The 19,744-nt window shown below is 41.5% G+C and overlaps 1 protein-coding gene across 3 annotated transcripts; it reads right to left on the bottom strand.

Moving 5' to 3' along the window:
* Positions 1-1,791: 1,791 nt before the first annotated feature.
* minar1 (membrane integral NOTCH2 associated receptor 1) lies at positions 1,792-18,966 on the bottom strand. Of its 3 annotated transcripts, none has more exons than XM_086296534.1 (5): positions 18,575-18,966; positions 14,924-15,809; positions 12,155-13,609; positions 8,422-8,685; positions 1,792-4,861 (listed from the first exon to the last, which is right to left on the bottom strand). In XM_086296534.1, exons 1-5 carry the CDS (start codon positions 18,604-18,606, stop codon positions 4,664-4,666), a joined length of 2,835 nt encoding a protein of 944 aa, XP_086152660.1. In that variant the 5' UTR covers positions 18,607-18,966; the 3' UTR covers positions 1,792-4,663. The 3 variants fall into 3 exon arrangements, with proteins under 3 accessions (XP_086152660.1, XP_086152669.1, XP_086152678.1); XM_086296543.1 differs by having other exon boundaries at positions 18,585-18,966; XM_086296552.1 differs by lacking the exon at positions 1,792-4,861 and having other exon boundaries at positions 8,481-8,681.
* Between the last annotated feature and the right edge of the window lie 778 nt (positions 18,967-19,744).

Below are 19,744 nucleotides of genomic sequence, written 5' to 3'. Positions count from 1 at the left end.
CCAGTCTGTGGTTTTGAATTGGAGCATGGCATCTGTCCCCTCTGGCCACACTTTAATTGTCTTCACAGCAGGTTTCACGCATCGGATGAGTGGTGAGCACTGAGGTGTGAGGAACAGGGAGAGATGGTCTGTTGTTTGGACCTGAGCCATCCACCAGAGCTCAAACACATGTTTGAAGTCTTGCAGAGGATATTTTGGAATCTTGATGTCATCCAAGATACATCCTCTCAAAGGCTCTTTCTCACCTGTTTATTAAACAGAATTTTACCCCCTCATTTTCATGTTTTTCTCCACAAATGTCTCTTGTAACCAAAACTACAATCTCAATTCAGGTTAATGTGTTAAACCCACTTGATTAACTTGTTTATTTTTATGTATACAAATACAAAATATTTACCTTGCACATGGCAGCTTTACCAAGTCTGAAAGCCAAAAGGAAAAGTTTGTACCTAATTGTCGGTAGCAGTAGTGAAGTTGTGGAGGTGTTCTGAAAGTCTCAATTCAGTTCAGTTCAGTTTTATTTACACAGCGCCAAATCACAACAACAGTCGCCTCAAGGAGCTTTTTATTGTAAGGCAGACCCTACGGTAATACATACAGAGAAAACCTTACAGTCGTATGACACCAAGCATTGCTAACACCAAAATCATGTATGTATTATTTAAGAATGTCGTAGTGTCTGCCAGGTCCTTTGACTCATTGCTCTACTGTGCCTGTCAATTTCTGGATTAAGTAACAGGTTGAAATCTCTTCCAGTTCAAATAAGTGTGGTGTCAGACTGATCCAAAAATAAAGTGAAAAGGGCATTAACAAAAGGAGGGATCACCAAAATTTATATTAAGTATATGAACTACACATTTTGTAGTGTTGAGTGTGTGTGTAAAGGTGTGTGTGTGTGTGCCTGTGCTTTAATTGTGCAATAACTCACACAGTCCAGCCACCCAAGAATACGTCTGAAATGATCTCAAATCAACAGCAATAACAACAGGAAAAGGCAGATATGTCTATAATAGACACGAAGAGAGAATTAGAAAAAGGCGTTCGACACAGGATCAGCACAGCCATGGAGCGGTGTTCTGGTCACGATAAAGTTGACTTTAACATATAGCGTATCAACTGCAATGACATCATGAGAGCCTCCTTGGACAACTTATTTCAAATCAGGACCGTGCGTTGCTCCAGGATCCCCTTAGGAAACTGGTCGTTGAAGTCCCTTCCTCTCAGTTCCTGGCTGTGGTCTGGGTTTGTGTCAAAGCTGAACAGGTTTTTATCTATAGATTCCAAAATATCGACCATGTCACTGTCTGTGGAGAGAGACCAGTTCCAGGGAGTCTTCCTGGCGGCTTTTCTTTGTGGATGGAGTACCTGTTCTTTTGGAGGGAGTCTCTGTCTTGTTTGGTTTCCCCATGATGACGCACTCAAAACACTCATCAGTATAAAGCTGTAGACTGTCCAGATCATATGTTGTTATGTTTAAAGCTGCCTGGCAGAAGACTGTTGGTGAAAATTAGTGACAGAAATGTTTTTTGGTGAGTATGTTCAGTATGGCCAAGATTCCCAGTGGGTCTCACATTACTACAGTACAGCATCCTGTGCAATTCAACTTTGACAGTTCTGCCTCAGCACAATTTAAAAGACGAGTAAAGGCTGTGTAATTGTGTTGGTGGAAGCACGCCATTTTGACAGGAGGGATAATTTGCTTTTGAGAAGAATTTCCTCTTTAGTGGCGAAGTGTTCTCGGGTATGAATGCAGTGTAGGAATAAGAAAAACACAGATCCATTAACAGTCAGAAGAATTTGTTTTTATTACAATAATTTTTCAATTAACACTTCAAGCTGGTTCAAATCTCAACAATATTTACAGACTTTCACAGTTTACTGCAGCTCCGAGTTCAAAGCAATAGATAGTAAAAGGAGAGAGAAACACGACACAGTGGGTGCCTGCTTAGAGCTGGGTTTCCAGCAGATTGATATGGTTTGCATTGAGGATCTAAAACACAACCATTTATTTAGAAGTATTTAAGAATGGGGAAACTGATGTCCTGATCACTGACAAAAGTAAAGCCAGTTAGCCAGAGGGGTCTGTTGAGTAAACACCTATACAGAACATGAATACTGGATATGTTCATTTTGTGTCTCTAAGTAAAAATAAATAGTTTTTTCTTTTCATATTTTACTGAAAGTGTCAATGAAACTGTAAAAGTTGCTATCATGGCGCGCAGTATGGACATGCTTTCAGCACATATTGTGCAGTAATATATTATCTGTCTGCCCGTATGGCTACTTTTACAGGGCGTGGAAAAAGCCATTCAACGGGTGGATAACATTCAAATTAAGTTTATAGTTTCAAACAAATGTGAGGGTATTGCATTGGAATGCATTCATTATTAATCCATTTGTGTAATAAATGACTAATATTTTACATATTTACAATAAATTAAATGAACAGAATGTACAGAATTAAAAAAAGTGTAAAGTCAAAAGTAGACTGATAATTTCATCTGTAGTAACATGTATCTGGCAGAATAGCTTGGGTCTAAGACACTGAGTGGAGATCAGTTGGATAGGAAGTTGGAACAGATTAGCGAATGTATGTGAATTGTTTCAGTTGAAAATCTAGCAGAACTAATGTTCTGCTAGATTTTCAACTGTTCAATAAGTTGAAAAGTTGAAAATCTGTAATGCAATGTTGTAGTCCAATGAGCACCTACACATAAAATGTGTAGGTGCTCATTGGACTACAACATTACAGCTGTTCTGTTCTGTTTACACATTTGGCTTCACTAAAGAAGCTGGTCCAGTTAATTGTCCAGCCCATTTAATCCTCTTAGGTGAGTTCGCTAGCTAGGACACTGATGTAGAAATATTCACTGAACAAATGCCTGCAAAGAAATGAACAAAGCCACAGTTTCTTTTTTATTTAAAGGACATGTGCTTTTGGCTGGTTACAATTCAGAAAAAGAGGAGGAGACTGCAGCAACATTCAAATGTAATTCTCATTCTTCACAAGTAGGCTAAAAGTTATCAATACATTCACATTGGCTGTACAGTCATACTGTACATAGTCATACATCTACTTTGGAGTATAACTGTACTTAGGCTAAAGGACATACATATTTCTATTTAGAAAAATGTGTAGCATAAATGTCATTACTCAAATGCTTGTTTTTATTGATAAAGATAAATTCTCACAACTAGATAATTAATCAAAAAATAACTTTGAACAAAATAAAGTACAGTAATCATATGAAAAATAAAAAATATATACCCTATCATAAGTTGCTATATGTTGGCTAAAATTACAACAGTTTTGTTATCATGTGCTGTAGTTGTTTAAGATGGACAATTACATCAACTACCTTCCATCTAGCATTACAATGAACTAGAATTGTTAAAATAGATAGATAGATAGATAGTAGGGGTGCAACGATACACAAAATTCATGGTTCGGTTCAATACTTTGGTGTCACGGTTCGAAATTTTTTCGATACAAGAAAATGTTCATGCTTTTTTAATTTGTCATTTATTAAAATTATAAATATATATTTTAACTCAAATGTACAGTTTTTAAATTTAATGTTGCTGAAACAACAACAACAAAAAAAAATCTATCTGATTGAGGAATCACTCATCTTTGGAAAAGAGAGTTTATTACAGAGAAATGGCTCTTTCAAAATAAAAGCTATACTATACGCTTCTTCTGGGCTATATTCTCAGCAGCATATTAAACATATCAGGTCCCCATAAGGAGAATCCTGTGCTAACGGCTGTCTAAATGACTCGGGTAAAGTTTGTAGCATGCGTGCTTGTTGTTTTTGTCTGCTTCCACTTGTCTTTGCACTAGGATGCTGTCTGCGTAAATGTGCAGTCATATTCGTTGTGTTCCCACTAGTGCTGTCAGCGTTAATCTCGTTGAAATGACCTTAACGCCACAACACGGCAAATCTCTGTTAACGAGCTACCGCCGATCGCCCCGTGCGTGGGGCTGGATGGCGTCAACACGTGAACGAGCTAACTGCGCTAACGCACTAGCTCCCACCCATGTAATTGAGCATTGCGTGGCACATCCAACATACTGTTTTACTTTAGTCCATGACTCGCTTACCTTCAGGGTCATACGTCACATGAAAACCAAAATAGTTCCAAACGCCAGATCTGAATGAGGGTGGGGGAGGTTCAATTTGCCATGTTGCAACGAGCTTAGCTTCTGTCTTGCTAGCTTGTGCTGTGCTCAGTGGATCTGCGCTCGACAGTCTAGGCAGAGTAGTCGAACACAGATCCACTGAGCGCTGAACACAGACAGCATCGTCCGAAGAAAAGTTGATAAAATAAATTAAAAATGTTGTATTGTTCGATACATATGCGTACTGAACCGAAAGCACTGTATCGAACGGTTCAATATCGATACGAGTATCGTTGCACCCCTAATAGATAGACAGATAGACAGATAGATATTATGCACTTGCTGATTTTATAACCTTAATATTTCTACATTGGCAATACTCCCAGATGTAAACACCATAAAAACAAAAAAAACAATGTAAAGTCGTACATTCTCATGCTGTCACTCAGTTTGCTTTGCACTTACTGGTCCACAAAAAGAAAACACCTACAGGTAGAAGTATAACATCCATTGTGCATGGCTACCACCTTTCTCATTTATTCATGATTTCATGGTGCAAATTGGAACAACAATAACCAGGATCACAGTGCAAGTAGCAGCTGCAATCAGTGCTCCAATCTTACACGCCTTGGCCCTCCTAAATTCTGCCTCTTTCCTCTTGAGCAACGAGTCATAGCCTGGGGTGTAGATGTCCTCCATCCAGTACTCCAGATTATTGGGGTTTAACGACTCCTGGGTCTGATGAAAGACACAAAGACTATAAATAACAATTAGGGATGTTTTCCATTTGGCTTTAAAAAAAAACATTTTTTAATTAAATGCTGTGTTGAGGCTGTTATTTTTAGCATCTGCATGGATGTTAAAATCACCCACAATAATTGTTTTATTGTGAGTGAGAAGTCAGACAGAAACTCTGTGTGAGGTCCAGGTGTACCATCGGTGGTAGCAAAGCTGGGGCGGAGGAGGCTGAGCATCAGGCTTTCAGATGAGTCTCTAATTCAATGATCCTGGTATCCAGAGCTTCCAATAGGCTTATTACTATAAACGTCTGAATGAATAGTGAAAAGCTCATATTCTTTAAATTACTTACAGAGTGAAATTATGTATTTTAAATGTCTAAACTCAAGAATTTCAAATGAATAACCAGAATATCTGTTGTGTGTGTATGCGTGTGTTTGTGTGTGCGCATGCATGTGTGTCTGTGCATGCGTGTGTGTCTGTTAGTGTAAGTGAGTGAAAGTGGGGAATTGTTATCAAATGAGCAGGAAAAAAAGTTTTATTTTAAAACTGTGTGTTTGTGGGGAGATAAACTATGTCTGATATCAAAATTATCTGTCATTACCATACATTTAAATTCACCACCCATTGCTAATTAAATAGGTCAATCAGGAGCTGGAATTCCAACCGGACCATGCAGCTTGCCTGGTTGGAATACACCCAAAACTGCATGACCTGCTGGTCAACTGGTCTGCTACCTTTTGAGGCCTCCATATGTTACCAACATCCACTCTGGAAGACCACCCAAGCAGCCTTCCTTTGGACGAAGGAGCAAAATAAATGGCTGCCTGACTGGAACAGGACTACTGCACTTCCCTGTACTCGTCCACCTCGGCCTTACACAGAGTTTGTCTGATTTCTCAGACTTTTTATCTGATTTAGTGCTCAGCTCAGTTAAAACAATTATTGTGGGTGATTTTAACATCCACGTAGATGCTAAAAATGACAGTCACTCTCCCCCTTTCTGGTAATCGCACGGAACAAATCAATTTTTGCCTGTTCAAAGCACAGCACACACCTCTTTTTCTGGGTCACCCCTGGGTACGATAAAAAAACCCTGTATTAACTATGACAAGGATTGTATCTCGGGTTGGAGTAATAGCTGCCTTAAGTGTGCCCCTCTATACGTCCAAAGTTGCAAGACCTCCTCGTGTATGGTCCTTGGCCCACGCTGTGGTACCGGCCTGCTTCAAATCCACCTCCATCGTCCCGATACCCAAAAACTCCAACCCATCTTGCCTCAATGACTATCGCCCAGTAGCACTCACCCCCATCATCACTAAGTGCTTAGAGCAGCTGGTCCTAGCACACTTCAAATCCTGTCTCCCCCCCACCCTGGACCCCCACCAATTCGCATACCGCCAGAACAGGAGCACAGAGGATGCAGTCTCCATCGCAATGCACTCTGTCCTCTCACACCTGGACAACAACAACACCTACACCAGAATGCTGTTTATAGACTTCAGTTCAGCGTTCAATACAATCCACCCCTCACAACTCATCAGGAAACTGACAGACCTGGGCATCAGTTCCCTCATCTGCAAATGGTTACTGGACTTCCTGACCAACCGCCCCCAACGTGTCCGGCTGGATAACCGCTGCTCATCTACCATCACAATGAACACCGGTGTACCACAAGGCTGTGTGATGAGCCCTTCCCTCTACTCCCTCTTCACCCACGACTGCAGACCTGCTGATGGTTCCAACACCATCATTAAGTTTGCAGATGACACCACGGTGATTGGCCTCATCAGTGACAACGATGAGGCCGCCTACAGGGAGGAGGTGGATCGTCTGGCTGAGTGGTGCGACACAAACAACCTGCTGCTTAACACCGAGAAGACCAAGGAGCTCATCGTGGACTACAGGAGGAATGCTGACCCACATCCACCCATCCACATTAAGGGGACGGCTGTGGAGCGTGTGAGCAGCTTCAAGTTCCTGGGAGTCCACATCTCCGAGGATCTCACCTGGACGACCAACTGCTCCAAGCTGGTCAAGAAGGCTCACCAGCGCCTCTTCTTCTTGAGGACTCTGAGGAAGAACCACCTGTCCTCAGACATCCTGGTGAACTTCTATCGCTGCACCATCGAGAGCATCCTGACCAACTGTATAACAGTCTGGTACGGGAACTGCTCTGCCTCGGACCGGAAGGCGTTGCAGAGGGTCGTGAAAACTGCCCAGCGCATCGCCGGAGCACCACTTCCTGCTATAAAGGACATCTACAGGAAGCGGTGTCTGAAGAGGGCTGGGAAAATCATCAGAGACCCCAGTCACCCATCACATGGACTCTTCACCCTCCTGCCCTCTGGGAGGCGCTACAGGAGCCTCCGGACTAAGACCACCAGGTACCGGAACAGCTTCTTCCCCACAGCTGTCAGACTCCTGAACTCTGCCTCCTGACATCTGACCCACGTTAAACTCATGGACTGAACATACACACACCCACAATGGACAACTGTACCCTCAAACACAATAATAACATGGACTGAACCACCACTCACAACCACTAGCACTTTATATAGCCTCTGTAGAAACTATCTACACCCTCACTTATCTTAACTGCACTACTGTATAGCTCTGTGTAAATAATCATTCTGTACATTCAATAATCTTTAATTCTACAACTGTTTACAACTTGCATAGTTCCCATTTCTGTATAGCTGTATATCCCAGATTCTGTAAAGTTATTTATTTCATATTCTGTATAGTTTTTCATATTTATATCCTGTTCATATCCTGTACATAGCTTGTACTCACTACAGCCTGTACATACTTATAGTTATAGAATATTCACAACATACTTCATACCGTGTACATTATAACATACCATAATAGACCCATTTCTGTAATATACTCACATATCTATATTATTGCTAATATATATTGTAATATATCTATATCACTAAAGCACTTCTGGATGGATGCAAACTGCATTTCGTTGCCCTGTACCTGTGCATGTGCAATGACAATAAAGTTGAATTCTATTCTATTCTATTCTAATTTATTTATTTGTCAAAGTACTGTCCTTGGTGCTGAAGACTGAAGAAGTCAGTTGATGAGTGACCAAATGTTTCTGGAAACGCTACATCCAGATGAACACAATCAACTTTTTGGGACTTGGTGCTGAATATAAATGGCCAGGATGGATTCTTGGCTCCTTTTGGACAATATCATTGTGTGATTGTATTACGAAACAAAACAACAATTAGATACTCCAACAGATTTCATTACCCACTACTTCTTGTTGCTTTTGGTGGGATTGAAGTGAAATGGTTTCAATAATACATGCATATTTTTGTGAAGATTTTAAGTGATAAGTATGTAAAACACAAACTATATGAGATAGAAGACAGAATTTAATGAGTGACAAGAGGTGAGTGGAGAAAAAAATGCTCAGTGGATCATAGAAGGACCCCCAGAAGCCTGAATCTACAGCAGCATGACTAGGGTATGGTTCAGAAATTAAGTTGCTCGACATTTCATAATATGCAATATGTATGCAGAGCCCAGAACTGTACCTGCAGGTCAAGAGCAGTGAGCTGCTTTTCCTTCTTTCCTGAATTGCGTTTGTATTCCTCAATGGTCCAGGATGGCTGGCCACGTATCCCAGCTGATGGACTGGTGAGCCTTACATCAGCGTACAGAGAGCTGTCTTTCATATGGGCCTTGACAGAAGGGTTGAAGTGATGCGGTGAAAAAACCTGCTCAGTCAGGTAGGAATCCTTTGATTGTTTTTGGAGTCGTTGCACTTGGGGGAGCTCATATTGACGCTTTCGATCTGTCTAAGAAAACAGCGAAGGATAAACACAGCAGATTTTAATCACCGCAGAGAAATATTTACAACCATCTCACAGATATATCATTACGTCCAGATACTTTCAGCACTACTTATGTTCTTTTAAACTTGTTCCTGAGTTAACTTCAATATTCACTCCCTCCAAATGATCGATTTTTAGACACCATTGCTACAAGAATGCTCAGAAAAGTCCTATTCACTTTTCAATTAAATTCAATTTTATTTATAAAGCACCAAATCACCTCATGGTGCTTTATACTGCACGGTCATGACCCCACGATAATACAAAGACAACAGAAAACCCCAACAATCACTTGATCCCCCTTTGAGCAAGTGCTTAGTAACAGTGGAAAGGAAAAACCCAGCTACACACACACACACACACACACACACACACACACACACACACACACACACACACACACACCCCCAAGAAACACCTGATTCCAGGTCTCTCTTGGAAATTAGATCTCAATGAGATTTTTACCTGGCTGAATAAAGGACTAATAATACCCACGAACCCACTATTGACACACAAAGACACACACGCACACACTGACAATCCCCCCGGCGGTGCGGTAAGGAGACGTCCCTCTGAAACAGCAAGCCAGGACGCAGCCACAGCGCCCCACAAACGACCTGTAGACCCCCGCACCTGGCAGAGTGTGACAAAGTGTGCTGTGGAGTGTGAGTGTATATACGGGATGACTATTACTGTATGAAAACTAGAGTGCTGTTGGGTGGGGGACGTGACACAAACACCCCACTGCTGAACAGCAGTACTTACACACATCCCCCAGCCGATGAGAAGAACTTTAAATTGTATTCTGGATTTAACAGGAAGCCAATGAAGGGAAGCCAACACAGGAGGAATCTGCTCTCTCTTTCTAGTCCCTGTCAGGACTCTTGCTGCAGCATTTTGGATCAGCTGAATGCTTTTCAGGGAGTTTTTTGGACGTCCTCATAATAACAAATTACAGTAGTCTAGCCTAGAAGTAATGCAATAATATGAATCCTACAAAAATGAATACTTCAGTTTTGAATATGATTAGTCTATCTCTATTAACAGGCTGCATACTACAGGCTTTTAAGCTGGCAGTAAACCATTGCATAAAAAGTGTCTGTGAAGGTTCTCAGTCATCCAGGTCATCGTAGTCAAAGGAGCTTGCAAAGAAAAGCGTCTGGACTTCTTTAAGTTGCTTGAAGACGTTTCACCTCTCATCCTTGCATAAAAAGCCATCACTTGACCCAGTGTCTTAGCTGATTATAGACCAATCTCTAACCTTCCTTTCTCAAAAAATCTCAAAGATTCTTGAAAGAGTACTTGTAAATCAGCCAAACTGATAATCAGAAGAAATAGTATATCAGAAAAGTTTCCCAATTCTTAGTTTCCAAATTATAGAACAGAAACAGTAAAGCATACACGTTCTAACGAGCTACGGTGGCATTACCTTACTCTGCAGCAGCACTGTGAGGAATCTTGGAGTCATTTTTTAACCAGGATATGTCCTTCAATGTGCACATTAAACGAATATGTGGGGTTGCTTTCTTGTATTTGTGCAATATCTCTAAAATTAAAAAAACATCCTAACTCAGAGTGAAGCTGAAAAACCTTCATGGGAGAATTCGAGGCTATATGAAAACCTTTCAGGTGATTTGAAATGCTGCAGGCAAAGTACTGACAGTGACAGGAAAGAGAGCAAATGTCTCTAATGCTGGCTTCTCTTTATTGGCTACCTGTTAAATCCAAAATCGAATTTAAAATGTTTCTCCTCATACAAATTCTTGAATAATGAGGCCACATCTAATGTTAAAGACTTCATAGTAACATATCACATCACCATATCATAGTACCTACACCCTGCCAGTGATCAGATAATCAGCTGGCCAAAGGTGGAGACAGAAGACACTGACATCAAGTGGCTGGACGAGGATGGACTGAAAGACAGCTAAGAGACACTGTTCATGGCAGCACAGGAACAGGCTCTAAACACAAGATCCACAGAGGCTGGGGTCTACCACACCAGGCAAGACCCCAAAGATGTGCAACATAACTGGGTGGCCAAAATAATATACAGGAACATCTGTGGTGTTTCCTGGAAGTCAAGGTCAAAATGGGACACGTCCTCTAGTGTGGTTGAGAATGACAGAGCTAAGATCAGGTGAGACTACAGATACAGACACAAACTGGTGATGGCTAACCAACTGGACATTGTAATGGTGAACAAGCTGAGGAAGACAGTGATCGATGTAGCTATCCTGAGTGATAGCAACATCAGGAAAAAGGAACATGAGAAGCTCAAGAAGTACCCAGAGCTGAGAGATGCCAGCTTCTTCCTCTGCAGCTCTGCCATACGTTCTGTATTCCACTTACTATTAAGTCATTCATACTGCAATAGCAACTTCTGTTGTTTGGAGATATTAGAAAACTCTCCTGACATACAACATAGAGATTTCTTAATCCCCTCAATCTCATCCTCAGAGACTGTACCCATCTTTGCTCAATTAAGATATAAACAAACACAGTTAACCTGTTTAGTTGTTGCTTAGCAGGAAGTTGACAGTTGGCTTCCACAATTCACAGTTGTTAAGGAATGCTAGATGTGTCAGCACTAGAGGGAAGCAATAGAAACCTTTCCCCTTTTGATTGTTACGCTAGTCGGACACCACAAAAGTGTGTTACTTGAGAATGTCAAGCAGATTGTTGATATTAGCCGACCTTGTTGGTTTGTGACGCCAATCAGTTGATAATGTGCAAATGACAAGGCACAGGAGCAAAACATAAGGTGCTTTGTGAAGGGAAAAGTAGGAGCATTCACTGTCCACAACCCTAGTCAGTCTGTCTTCTGCAAAAATGGCTGGAGGCTAATAAGGAAGCCTGGTCCTGGGCTATTGAAGCCTGGTTGTGGCCTGGTGGCTGAGCTTGGTGACTGCTGGAGGATCCTGGGCCTGATGTTGGATAAGAAGGCCTGACTCACGGTCTCTGCTCTGACTCATGCCAAAGGTGTTCCATCAGTTAGAGGTCTGTCCAGGCCAATCAGATGTTTCTACACCAGGGTCACCAGTAAGACACAACACACAAGCTTGTTAAGGTGACCAAAATGCAGCCAAGACTAAAACAATGACTGGTTTCTTATACTAACTCCAGTTCAGCATAATGCATGATCTAACATCACCTTCACAAGAAGAATGACAGATACAAATAAGAATGTGCATTTAGTTAAGTAGACGAATATCAGCAGTTATACTTATAAACCTACTGCCCCGATATCTCGTCTGATCATACAAGTGATAACTCCAGGACACAATATACATTCCAGATTGTTTCCCTTTAAAAACTCTCTCATGCTTTGTGAATACAATGTAAAATGATTCCATAAAATCTACAAGTGCCATGCAAAATTCTTGTTACTGAATTTGTGTTTCTTTATACAAACACACACACACACACATACCTCTTTAACCTTCCGATGCCTATCCTTGTCTCTGTCCTCAGGGTGACAGGAGTAGGACACAGTCCCCCGGTCCTGTAGAGAGTTGGTTATGCTAGCAACCTTCGACTCGGTAGCCATGGGCTCCTCGTTGAGTGAACAGGAAGACCTTCTGAATAGCATGCCTTTCTTCACAGCCTTAATCCCAAGAGTGTTGCTATTACTCCCATCTGAGCAACACCACTCTCCGACATATCCATTGTCTGTTTTCACATTGTGACCAGTGGTGTTGCACTGGTAAACATGGGGTGAAAGAGCAGTACTGTTGAAATGTGGATGTGGGTAGGGTTGAGCCTTTGTCGGTGTGGCATTGGACCTGGATGATGATGATGATGCTTTCTCCCCGTGCCTCCCATTGGCCTCAGGCTCCTGGATCTTTTCATCCAGTTTGTTGAGCTTGGAAAGTACCTGGGATATTTCACTGCGAACCCCCGACAAAGACTCCAACTTCTTCTCAATCTCACCAATTCTCCTCACAAGCTTACACACACTTGTTTTGAGCTCATCATCAGTGTTTTCAAGTGAATGGAACAGGCGGTCTACCTTAGACTTGGCTAATTTGACTGTGTTGCATTCAGGGGAGCTGTCACCTTCTGACTTTACCTGAGACAGAGACCCATTACTATTGTAACATGATGACTGAACAACACCCAGAGAGTCACAAACACTCATATCATCCAGAAAACGAAAAATATCACTTATGTCATCACTAATGACCTCACACTCCTCAACTGAGCGTTTCAAACCGTGCCTTTCGCTGTCGTTATACTTAGATTGGTATTCTTTCAGCTTCTTCTGTTCAATCCGCTCAGTTTGTGTTCCAACACTAGAGGCGCTTTCCCCTTCTTGAAAGGATGCATTCTTCGTATTTTTGTCCCCAAACCTTTTGGCTACGTCTCCATTGTCCAGACCTCCGGGTCCCCTACCCATCAGTGATATATCCTTGGGTTTTATTTCAGTACTTTTCTTTGCAAAGCCAGGTGACGCTGATACCTTTTGCATCGGGGTGTGAAAATATTGCTCACTCTCAGTGGTAATAATGTTACACTGATGGTTTTCTTTGAGTGGTCTGCTGCTTTGAAAAATCCTTTCTGAAACAGGAGGGCCCTCTTCTGCGTTGAGACTGAGGCTCTTCATGGGCCATACTGGCTGTTTCCCTGCTTTGTTAATGTGCTTCTTGCTACTAACACACTCAGAGACGGTGGTTGGACCAAAATAAGTTGACACCTGTAAGTCATCCAGGCTCTCGTGCTTCACCCTCCGTCTGTCCTGTAGGGGGGAGTTAAGTGGCGGTTCAAAGTAGGGGTTACTGTAGGGCAGTTCGAAGCTACGGTTGAAGAAGGTAGCAGGCTTACGTAACTCCCTATTGTGGTAACCTTCAGCAGCCTTACTGCCCTGTTTGCACTCACTGGTGATGACCTGCAACAATAACCAAGACAAAGATGGAGTTGGCTTAAAGGCACAAAAATGCAGCAATTATCAATCATAACTCGGGGATTAAGAAAGTTTAGAATTATGAAATAACACAATACTACAGAGAAATCTGGGCAATAACTGATTTATAAAATACAAATGGACTAATTAGATCTTCGGTGTAGAGAATCTAGTCACATCATCCATTATGTTACTATTTTTTAGCACATCAATCAACTTTAATTACAAGACAATAGAGGTGTCAGGAACATCTGTATCAATAAACTGTACAAGACCGTATACAAAACATTTTTATTATACTATGTGTGTGTGTTATTGACAGGACATCGAATCTTTCATGTTTAGTTCGTTTAGAATATTTGGGATGTGAGATTATTAAGATAACACTATTATTCACTAAATCAAAGCAGGTATTGATAATAGTGGGAGAAAATAAGTAAATATTAAAACACTCTCGTGTGTGTTGTACACAAGGTGCCACTTTAGCTCAGTGGGTGAGCAGGAAACCACATGACCGGCGGGCAGCAGCCCAGGTGTATGACCTGTGGCCTTGTGCTGCATGTCCACCCACTCTCCCACTTTCTGTCTGTCTTTACTGGTTCACAATTCTAAAAGAAGCAAAACATTTTCGACACGGTCAGGTCAGGGAGCCAGCATATGATTAAGGGTCGCAAAGGGGAAAATGCACTCACTCAGTACTTGCATATTCTTTATAATTTGTCTGTTCAGAAAATGGAGGCTTAGGTTAGCACTTGTTGTTTTTGTGACAATGAATATTTCATTGGGTGGCTGTTACATTTCCTGACACCAGCTGTATTTGTCAGTGTGAGGAATGTTTACTTTGCTAAAGCAGAAGAGTCAAAGTTGAGGAGAAATACTTGTGGTGTCATATCATAGTATTGTGTTGTTTGGCCATCAAACTAGTGAGCAGCAAAACATATGATCAAGGCCACCGGCCTGTGGGTCACACTTTAACAACCTTGTATTATTGTTTTTTTTTTCATCACTGCATTTCAGAGGACGTAAATAAAATGCCCATAACATTGCCTTCAAATTTTTAAAAATGTTTTACATATATGTTTACGTGTTTGTGTGCATTTTTGTGTGTCTACAAACACGGGTTAGGGTATAATTTAGTATATTTAAATTATGAATCTCCAATAGACTATTCAACTCAAATGAAACTCAAATTTCCATTTCGTTTACTAAACTTGTGTACCATCTCATATGTCACCTGGCCGTCTCCCTATAGACATCTGTCTCAGTAATTCCTTTCAACAGCACCCTAAAAACACAAACCTGTGGTGAAAAAGCCACAAAATTGTGAAAATCCTTCTTAAAATCGTTTCTCTTCTGGATGCAAGTGTGAAGAGAGAAGGGCTCTGGATGTCCCATGTTCTGCAGGGACTCCTGGTCAGTGGTGGACTCGGTGTCTATGTCCATAGGAAAGTAGGTGCTCTGCATTTCACAAGGTGGTGATGGTGGACTGCTGCTAGAGTACTGAGGCAGATGATGCAGCTTGTCCAGAGAGCCTGCTCTACATTTCATGTCTTTCCTCATGCCCAGGAGGAAGTTTGGTCCTGAGGAGACAAGAAAGCGCTGCCGGCTGTTGCAATCAGAGGAATTAGCACAGGGAGGGGCGTTCTGAGCCACAGGATGCTGCTGAGAGTGGTGGTGATGGCGCCCTTCCCTGGGGTGATCCATGTGCTCATAACCAATCCCCCTGTCACAGTCCTGATACTTAAGGTGATCACTGTCAGACCTGCAGAACTCCACTGACTGACTCTTGTGAAACGTGGCTCTTTGAACTATAGGAAGCTTATCTTTGGCTATTCCTCCATTCATGTGGATCAAATTGAACATGGTGACAATGTCCGCTGCAACCATGAGCTTTTTGGACAGCGGGTCCTCAGTGGAACAGCGCATCTTGTCCTTGAAGAGGGTGGCTGGGAAGGCAGGGTCCAGGCAGGCTGTGTGGAAGAGCAGGCTGCGGAGCTTGGCCAAGTGCACCAAGTCAAAGCGAGCACACAGAGACTTGCACAGGTCCTGGTAGGACATGGTGGTGTGCTTGGTGTCCAACTCTTCCAGGATCCGAACCAGGAACAGAGAATACTCTGGGAGGGAGTCCATGGCTGCTGGATGGCAGGAAGAAAGAATCGGTTCTTCCTCAGGAGAGGCTTGACACCTGGAAACAACACAGTCAAATGTTCATTCTGTGCTAATCTGGTTTTCTGTGAAATAAGACACATAACAGAATCAAACAGACACAATGCAGACAGGCCACAGTCACAACAACGAATATAATGGACGAAAAAGTTAACACAATTCCTTCCCATCCAATCGATAACCTACATTCTGACAATAACAGCAATAGTGACATGTCTGTCAAAATCAATAAATACAAATCAACATTTCACGTTTTTAGTTGTATTCAGGGGCGGATCTACTGCGGTGGCAACTAATCTCTTGTCATCCTTGTGCCATTGTAGTTTTGCATATGACAGTGTTGTCTATTGCAGTGAGATTTTAGATTTCAACACTGTAGAAATGGAATGAAGGTGTGCAGTATTAACCCTCTGGGGTCTACGGACACGTCATCGCCTCCAAATCACATGACATAGCAACAAGATGCAGACTGACTGAGTCGTCATTTCAATTTCAATTTCCTTTGACAGTTCAGACTTCAAACTATATATAGTAGTTTTTAAATTGTGTTAATACGCCATGTGAAAACAGAGTTATATATATATAGACAATGCTTTTTTCTGAATACTATCGTCACGTTTTGTGCAAGAAGAAATTGTAAAAACTGCATTTTCTAAGGACAGCACAAAACAACAACATGAACAACAACAACAAAACGTCACTACTTTCCTATTGGTGGGAAAATGTACCATGTCGACCTTAGGAAGGTGAGAGAGCTTTGGGAGTGACGATGGTGAGAGCAAGTGAGCGAGAAAGAGGAGACATCAACAGTGTGGTTTGAGATTTGAGAGATTTGTGACATTTAGCGTGTTTGGAGTGTACAGTTAGTGTATAGTGTAGTCATTGTTTTGTTTTGTGTGACACTGAGGGCACTGCTGGATGTCACAGTCGCTGCCAAAAAGTCATCAAAGGCAGATTGCAGTGTAAACGCTGTCTCCAGGTGGGAAACAGGAGTGATACACTTCCTGTTGTCATACCTGCAGGTTTCAGGAGTGTGATGTGCTCCTCTGTCTTGTGGTGGACAGAAACTATTTTTTGGAGTGGCACAAATAATTTGTGTGGCATCTTATTGTGACACAAAACAGTGAAGAAGGCGCAGCAGCGCCTCTTCTTTCTCAGGAGACTGAAAAGATTCGGCATGAGCCCCCGCATCCTCAGGACCTTCTATCACTGTGCCATTGAGAACATCCTCACTGGATGCATCACCACCTGGTATGGCAACAGCACCGCCTACAACTGCAAAGCTCTCCAGCGAGTAGTGCGGTGCTCTGAACGGATAATTGGAGGTGAGCTTCCCTCCCTCCAAGACATCTACAGGAAGCGCTGCCTGAGGAAAGCGGGGAGGATCATCAAGGACTCCAGTCACCCCAGCCATAAACTGTTCAGACTGCTTCCATCAGGAAGGAGGTTCTGCAGCATCCGGTCCCGTACCAGCAGACTGAGAGACAGCTTCTTCCATCAGGCCATCAGACTGCTGAACACGTCATAGACACCTCAGCTTCACTACTGGAACTTCAACATTATGCACTCCATACTGTACAGTAATGCCACTGTTTTGCACATATTCAACTCTGTATATTTTATATATTTTATTATTATTATTATTATTATTATTTTATTTTATTTTTTTACTATTTAATTTGTAAAAATGTGTATACACACACACACACACACACACACACACACACACGTAGGAAAATATTTAGTATACACATCCAGAAATGCATACACTATTATATATTGTACATATATTTATTAGTTTCAGATGTAGCCATTCTTGTAATTTGCTTGTTTACATTATTGTATTTTGCACAACTCTGTTGCTTGTGGGGCTCGCACACAAGAATTTCACTCGCATGTGCTGTGCCAGTGTGCCTGCACATGTGATGTGACAATAAAAGTGATTTGATTTGATTTGATTTGTATAATTTTAGTTTTAGTAGTAGGCTCAAATAGTTGTACAGAAAACACAGAGGCCTTGGCTGCATCTTTAGAAAAATAGTTGTTTATAATTTTATTGTATGCAAAAATTGTGCATAAGTTTTTAAAATTCACAGTTTTCGCTAAACATGTTTGTGGCTTTTACAGTAACAAAATACAACTTTCTTCTACTCAGATTTTGTGTTTTTTGTGTGATTTTAGATTATTGTGCCCATATTATACTATGACAGTATGCCAGTGAAAACATAACTGTAAATTCAGATTGTGCTGAAATAAAAGATACCACACAAGACAAGGTAAATAATTTTTAAAAGTGAAATACAAAGGTAAAATGAAAAGCAGTCAAAAATGGCCAGTTATACCCTGGCCCTCAATAAATTATGACAAATTAGGTTTAAATTTCAGGTGAAAAATCTTTTCATGACAGTGCAGATTTTGTGTAAATGTAACCTTGTAACCACGTGGTTATTTCTAATTTAACTAAACCACCTCATGTTGTGTAGATTTCTGAATTTTGTACTTATTGGGCTATGTTTATTTATTACACAGGCTATACAGTACATGAAATCTACATTCACTTGTTTTATGTAACAGATATTTTCCATTTGTTTGGGCTAAAGAAAATAAGAACCTACGAAACGTGTACATTTACTGCGTTTGACGTATTTTAACCATATATAATGCATATTACAGAATGTATGTAAAGAAATTGCTTTGATTTTGCCACCCCATTTGATTCCTATGCCACCCTAAGAAAATTTCTTTAGATCCGCCCCTGGTTGTATTTGTACAAAAATCACTTACACGGACTCACTGTGAACAGAGCTGAGAATCATCTGATCAGCTGGGTGCGGGATCGAAACGGCACGGCGCTCGTTAGAGCCAAAAAACGGGAAAATGAATGGAGGATCATCTGGATGTGAATCCGCAGCGCGCACCCCGCAGCATCCAAAAACGCCTTCAGCCCGTTACATTATCCGCCAGCCTACAGAGGAGCAAACCAAACCCACACGCATGACCACAGCGAACTGTGAACACAATGACATTTAGTGTCCCGGTTGGTTTAAACGTTAAACACGGATCCACGCTCCTGCCCACGCAGAGCGGGCTGTAGTGAATCCATTGACCTACGTTTTCCCTCCTGGTTTACTGCTGACTACAGCTGTGGGTCTGTCGCGAAGGGCCTGGGTGGAAATTCAAACTGCCTGCTGTGCGAAGCCTGAGTACTATCAAATTAACTGGACACCAACAGCACTGATTTCCGCTTTCAGAGGAAAAGCTTGAGAAGTAACACAAACACAAAAACACGTTTTCACTTAGAAGCAACAATTCTGATCAGCAGCAAGAATTGCATCAGCAGTTTGATTTATCTTATTCCTTTCCAGCATCAGTGTTTTTAATGCATTCATCTATTTGTTTGTTTGCATTTCAGTTGAACTTTGCTTAATTATAGCAGATTTTATCTGCCAGACACCCATCGTTACAGTATTTAATCGCTTCCTTCATGTTGTTTTGCAGTAACAACATCGCTTTGACATGTAATGTAGCACCCGAAGAACCGCGTTGAAAAGATGCGGGCATTTATTTTGAAGGCGGAGAGTCGTATTTCCGTTCACAGACTGGGTGATGCTGCGGGGTCGCTGCGGTTCTTTGTTTCTACTCAGAATGATGTAACTACACTTAGCATCCGACACAATATGCCGTCTGCGATCTCACACGCGCTATTATTTCACAGGATGCTACACTTGACATCTGTGACTGCTGACCAGTAATCAGTGTAGAAAAAGTAATCATTATACAAACAAAAGTGTCATACGTATCTCATTATTATTGAGAAATAGTGCGTTTAGGTTGTTTGTTGCTGTTTTGATTTTTTGTTTTGATTTTAAATCAGTGTGTCACTAACTTTTGTTCCTTAACCATATGCAGTGTACATTTGATCTGCAGTGGGCTGGTCCAGTAAAACCATTGTAC

This window comes from Aulonocara sp. 'chitande type north' Nkhata Bay, linkage group LG1, assembly GCF_057382095.1.
Source record: "Aulonocara sp. 'chitande type north' Nkhata Bay isolate Kocher_YH1m ecotype deep benthic linkage group LG1, A_spYH_male_GT1.1, whole genome shotgun sequence".
Lineage (NCBI taxonomy): Eukaryota > Metazoa > Chordata > Actinopteri > Cichliformes > Cichlidae > Aulonocara > Aulonocara sp. 'chitande type north' Nkhata Bay.
The sequence above is the reverse complement of the archived record's forward strand: the minus strand, read 5'-3'. Positions and strand labels throughout refer to the sequence as shown.